We start from the raw sequence: 5,913 nt of genomic DNA on the forward strand, positions 1-5,913 counted from the left end.
AAAAACACGTCCATCCTATTAGTCCAACGTAGAAAAAAAATAAATAGTGTCCTCTCCCACGAAGTAGTAAATCAGAGCCTAGTCAAAATAATGCTGCATTATGTCATGTTATTCTGCCTATTTTCACTCGATCATGCTCCGCTGGAAATCCTGTAGTTTGTTCTTGGCTCTCAGCGCCACCGCAGCGCCGCTGTTATCCACCGGCTGCCAGCCCAGCAGCTCCCGGAGCCTCCACTCCGCTCTGGAAACACCATCAGCTGTCGCCGGTTCCTCCACCTGGATTCCGCGTCTCTTCAGCTCGTTGTAGGCTTCCCGAGCGCTGGAATATGTGCGAGTTCCTGAATCCCAGTGGATCCTTATGTTGGTAAACGGTGTTTGAAAGCGGATGCCTTTCACTTTGAGCGCTTTCTTGATAGCGTTATATTCTCTGCGCTTTTTCACTATCTCGGGAGCATAATCGTGGTCGAAGTGAATAATTGAAGAGCCCACCTGGATCTTGCCTTTTTTCCACACTTCTCTTAAGATCTTTTCCTTTGTGGAAAATTCCAGAAAGTTGACAATAATAGCCCTCGGTGGTGATTCGGGTGGGGGTTTACTTGTCAGAGTGCGATGTGCGCGCTGTATTTTCAAGTCCAGGTCCTCCGGTAGTTGTAGCTGGCTTCTCAAAAGCGTTTCGATATACTGTGTAGTGGAGTTCCCCTCCTGACCTTCTGGCACCCCAAATACACGGACGTTGTTTCTTCTGGAACGGGACTCTAAATCAAGCACTTTAAGTTGTGTTTTCCTCTGTTGTTCGATGCAGAAGCACAGCGCCTCCGTTGCCTCCTTTGCCCAGGTCTCCACTTGATGAACGCGGGCCTCCGCCTCATCAACCCGCTCTGCCAGGCCCTGTACTTCAGTGGCGATATTGTCCAGCTTGCCGTTGATCTCATGTCCCAGATGGTCAATATTTTGTTGTAGCTTTGCATTATCTCCCTTTAAGGCAGACTTCAAATCGTCGATAGCCTTAAGAATTCCTTCCGAGTCCATGTTCGTTCCAGTGCTCTCAGCGTCCGAGCTAGCCACGTTGTCGTTAGCTTGTTTCAGGCACGTGTTAGCCTTAGCTACTAGGGCACTTTTATCCTGAGCTTTAGGCATTTTTGTCGATTTTTTATGGCTCGACATGTTTCCCCTCCCGTTCATAAATTATTTTATCGAAACCGTGAGCGGATTAACGAGTTTTGAACGGAATATTTTGAAATTAAGGTGGGAGAGAGGCTCTAACGCACCCGTCTACTCCATTTGCTTCCGGAAGTCCACTTCATGCCTACTTTTAAAGTACATCGGTGGATCTGTGATGCTGTGGGCCTGTTTCTCTGCCCACAACAAGATGAAGTATCGAGATTAAAAATAAATAAATAAATAAATAGAGTGTCGACAGTCAGAAAGTTAAAAATGAGTTATCAGTGGGACTCTCAGTTGAATCATGATCCAGACTATTTGGAAATCATAATTTGCCAACATGGGGAAATGTAAAACTAGAAACACGGTGGAGGATGGGTGATGCTGAGGGACTGTTTCGCTGAGATTTTAAGTACAGTTTTGTGTTAATAATTGCACATTGGCTCATAAACTCATTTTGACATTTTCATAAAGGTTGGGTGAACATTAAACTAAAAACTGGACACTAATCCAAAACATACGAGACCCTTAGTCCATAGTGATAAATAAATCAAAGGTCGGATTGTTCTAAATTGTTCTGCGTGAGATTATGTTGCTGTAACAGAAGATATTTTTACTTTGAGGCTTTGTACAAACCTTTAATCACAGAAGCCACTATTTTAAAAAATCAGGAGAACAGCTTAATTAAAACAATTCCTTATCTATTAATTATCTCGGGTTTATTTTAATTTGCCTCCTCCACCTGCAGGCGTCTGAGCTACAGCCCAGTTTAACGGTTTGGATCTTGTTTCTAAAAGGTTGACAACCAGAATCTGAGTGATACAATACCCTCAGGAACTCGTTGAATTCAACTTGTCCGTTCTTATTGAGGTCCACCTCGTTAAGGATTTCATGGAGCGCGTTCTCGTCAATGTGGACGTTGATGCTCTACAGACCAGAGGAAAACAGATTGATCAATGGCATGTCATGAGAAAGAGAGGACAAAAAAAAAAAAAAAAGACTGAGGGGAAACTCACCTCTAACACTCGCTGGACATCGACGGTGGTGATGAAGCCTTTGGACTCTTTGTCAAACTTGTGGAAGCGGTTCTTATACCTGTGAAACAGCTCTTGATTTATGAAAGCACATAAAAACAATCGGGCTTTAGAAAATGAAAGAAAATGGACGACAGCGGTTACCTCATCACGTCCTGGTAGTCCAGGTGGATCTCGGATGACTTTGTGAGCCGCTCCGATCGAGATCTGTAGCCCATCTCGTGGTACAGAAACATTTTTGCTGCTTCAAGTTCCTCCTGGATTTTCACATCAGAGAAAGAACTTCCTTCAGTCTAAATGAAATCAATCGTTCAAAAGGGACAGCACCTCTCCGTCGCATGGCCCATACCGTCCTCTTCTCCTGACTCCAGTTAAGCTCTTTACCCATGATTTGGACAATCCTCGGGAGAGCTTCGTCTGCTGCCTGCACATTCAGGAAGCCAAGCCGTGTCCGTCGCGCCATGACGTCGATGGCGGTGCAGGCGTACTCCTTGATGGCGTACAGGACCTGGGAAAGGACGACAAGGTCTCAGACATTCCCAGGATGTGGAACCGGAAGGATCCCAGTCTGAGCGACGGTTTTACCTCTGCTTCGATGTAGGGAAATTCAGACACCAGACGTTTCCCAACAATCGGCCACCTTTGGCCGGTAACCTTGGCCATTTTGGCAACATCAAATGCTTTGCCACCATATGCTGTAGCCAAATGTTGAGCAACCTGTGGCAAATAATTAGAATTATACACAGAAATTCATCATTTATCACACCCTGATATGCATTTAATTAAGCTAGCTCCAGAATTTAATGTAGAATCCATATAATATGTTTTTATATTTAATATACTATTTGGTCTCCCTTACAAGATCGCCTATATGTTATTAAATAAAGGCAAATCCTTTATTTAAGGCTTTTCAAGAACTTTCTTCAAAGTTCTTGAAAAGCCTATAAGTTACAAACTCAAGAAATTTGCAAGATCTGTAAGTTTGTTTTAAAATTATTGATAATCTCAAACATAATGTCTATTACACTGGTTGCTTTTGCTCATTCTATAGGAACTCTACATAAAAGAGTTCCTCTGGGCTCTGTGTTAAGACCCCTGCTCTTCACTTTCTACATAAACAATCCTTTTGATAATTGAACAAATAACAACATCCCTTTTTATGTTGATTTTTATGATTATGCAGAAGGAGTTGTCTAAACCTCTTAAGATCAGGATATTTTTGAATATGCTAACGCTACATTGTTGTTCTTGTATGCATAATGCTTACGTACAGCTCTACTGGAAAGCTTCCAGTTCCAAAAATTCCAACTTTTTCTTAAAGCACTTGGAAATTTTCTTTAAAAACATACAAAATATCCCTTTATAACAAAATGAAACCTTAACAAGCTTAATCCATTTTATTGGCAACATCGGTAGATTAGTTTTTTGTAAGATGATCAATTGGCAGTAAGTTTGGATTTTGGCTGAAGTGGCATGTTTCAATGAGCGAATTCTTTCTGGCAGCACTCTAATTCAAAGTTCATCTTTTATAAATTCGTCAAAGGTGGGATCCTCCTGCTACTAATGCTAACGCCAAACTAATGCATTTTATAGTTTGCCGTATTCAGCTGATCAATTTCACATCTTTGCAAATGAACAATAAATGACGGCGCCGCTTTATCAGTGAGGTGTCGTATATTTACAGAACACAGGGGCCTATTTGCTACTGAGATGGCTGACTTGCCGATCATGTGAAAGGTCAAACCCTGTCCAAATATCTGGTGACCTTTAGGAATTTTCCTGAGAACACAGCAGCTGCTACAGGAGCTTCTAATGAGGGGGAAATTTACTGCAGGCTCTTTTTCTTCATGAAACTATGGTCTGATGCCTTTAATCAAAACAACTGGCTAATTATTGCAGATGTGACTCCAATCAATGTATCCTTATATGAAGGTATTGATGAATTGGGCATCTTTCATTGCATTTCTGCATGTAGAACAAATGTCAAAAGAAGCTTTAATGTCAGCTCCAGGACTGCTGCTGGAAAAATGTCTTCAGTCTCACTCAAACTCTTGGCATGACTGTTTTCTAATGAGCATCTTTAGGAGCGGTGGGGATTTTACCCCTGGAAAACAATCAGAGCAATCTCAGTTTGACTTTGCAATTTAAAGGCTTGAAATTGGGCCTCTGTCTCTTTAAGAAGCTTGTGCTCTTTCTGAAGCTCCGCCTTCAACTTCATAATGTTTCTCCAATAACCCTTTAACGTTTTTAAGAGCATTGTACTGAGTAGTTCCTACGATAGGCGCAGTTCCACCAGGTGCTAGTTGCTTTTTTTCTCTGAATTCTGACATTAAAGTCAACTCTTCGAATGTTTGCCAAATCATTAAATGAAAAGGAGATGTACCTCCTCCTCCAGGCCGTAGTCCTGTACCAGTCGGATGTAGAGAGTTGGTGTCCAGCCCTTCGCCCCCTCCAGCATCAGTCCCACCGTCCTGCATGGTCTGGCTGGGAGGTGGAGGAATTTTACTGCTGCATCTATTGTCTCCTGGGCCATAGCGCGGTAGGTTGTCCACTTCCCACCTGTACACACAGAATGCTGCATCAGAGCAACTGATTGTGTCTTGAAGGGTTTAGAAGCTGCGTGGTGGGCCGAGCTGACCTGCGATGGTGATCAGTCCGGTGTCACTGATGCTGACAACGTGGTTCCTGCAGATGGACTGGGTGTCTTTGGAGTTGGGATCAGTCACCAGTGGGCGGATGCCACTCCAAGCCGCGAGCACATCTCCTCTCCGCACTGAACACAAAGCGCAGCTGCGTTTTTATTCAGTGGACAACCAAGGAGGCATCAGAAACATGAGCTGAGTCCGGTACCTTCCACATCTGGGCTGAGGTAGTTGCGCACCTCCCTCAGGATGAAGTCAATGTCATCCTCCCTCGGTATGGGGTGGGCTGTCACATCGGTGGGGGTGTCGGTGGTCCCAGCGATGGTCATTTTCTCCCAGGGCAGGAAGAAGATGACGCGGCCGTCGCTCGTAGCCGGATCCAAAAGGCCCATACTGTCGGGGCTGAATGGAAGAAGGTTTGAATAGTTTTTAAAGCTAGAGCTTGTGAAAGAGAAGACAATGTAGCATAAAGGATGAGGGAAGGAGGAAGGAACGTATATGAGGGGGCAGAGTGAGGTGAGCGCCAAAGATGAAGAAGAAAATTAGGTGGTTGGCATTTGTGTTCAAAGGGCTCGCACTCCCTCGGGTTTTGCTCAATAAGCTGAGCTGAACTTTAAAGCCTCCCACTTCAACAAAACCACTCTATTGCTGAGCTGCTTCTCAACCTGAGAAGATTGTCCTACACCTGTAAGTGAAGGTCAGATTATAGTTTAGCTAGCTCACTATTTGCAGAAGGGGAATGGGAAAACACAGAGGAACAAACAATGAACAGGTTAATGAATATGAAACAGCATCAAAACCTTAGTTTTTACACCAGGCGTTGAGTTGCGTTTCCATGGTACCTGTAGTATCCCGGCATGACGATGTGGACACCTGCACTTGGCTGGCAGATCTTGGCAGTCTCCTGCTTGTCCATCTGCCTCAGAGAGTCGGTGAAGGGTCCGGTGGCGTTGATCACACATTTGGCCCTCACGTCAAACTCCTTCCCTGGAAAACAAAGCCATCATTTCCAAACATCTTAGTGAAAACCCTTGAAATTTGAAATTTTGAAATTTGAAATTGAAATTTGAAATTTT

The 5,913-nt window shown here is 43.8% G+C and overlaps 1 protein-coding gene across 2 annotated transcripts in view; it reads right to left on the bottom strand.

Moving 5' to 3' along the window:
- Positions 1-1,676: 1,676 nt before the first annotated feature.
- gpd2 (glycerol-3-phosphate dehydrogenase 2 (mitochondrial)) overlaps positions 1,677-5,913 on the bottom strand; it is a 17,482-nt gene continuing 13,245 nt past the window's right edge. Inside the window, exons 9-17 of one of the 2 annotated variants that reach the window (XM_015049711.1) lie at positions 5,680-5,824; positions 5,046-5,239; positions 4,834-4,968; positions 4,579-4,754; positions 2,781-2,912; positions 2,545-2,703; positions 2,340-2,452; positions 2,178-2,256; positions 1,677-2,088 (exon numbers count right to left, since the gene is read on the bottom strand). In XM_015049711.1, coding sequence (XP_014905197.1) covers positions 1,870-2,088; positions 2,178-2,256; positions 2,340-2,452; positions 2,545-2,703; positions 2,781-2,912; positions 4,579-4,754; positions 4,834-4,968; positions 5,046-5,239; positions 5,680-5,824 — 1,352 coding nt within the window. In that variant the 3' untranslated portion in view covers positions 1,677-1,869. The remainder of the gene's footprint in view (positions 2,089-2,177; positions 2,257-2,339; positions 2,453-2,544; positions 2,704-2,780; positions 2,913-4,578; positions 4,755-4,833; positions 4,969-5,045; positions 5,240-5,679; positions 5,825-5,913) is intronic. The other variant, XM_015049712.1, reaches the window with a different exon arrangement.

Source organism: Poecilia latipinna, unplaced genomic scaffold (genome assembly GCF_001443285.1).
Source record: "Poecilia latipinna isolate Pla-1442-1.1 unplaced genomic scaffold, P_latipinna-1.0 Scaffold956, whole genome shotgun sequence".
Classification (NCBI taxonomy): domain Eukaryota; kingdom Metazoa; phylum Chordata; class Actinopteri; order Cyprinodontiformes; family Poeciliidae; genus Poecilia; species Poecilia latipinna.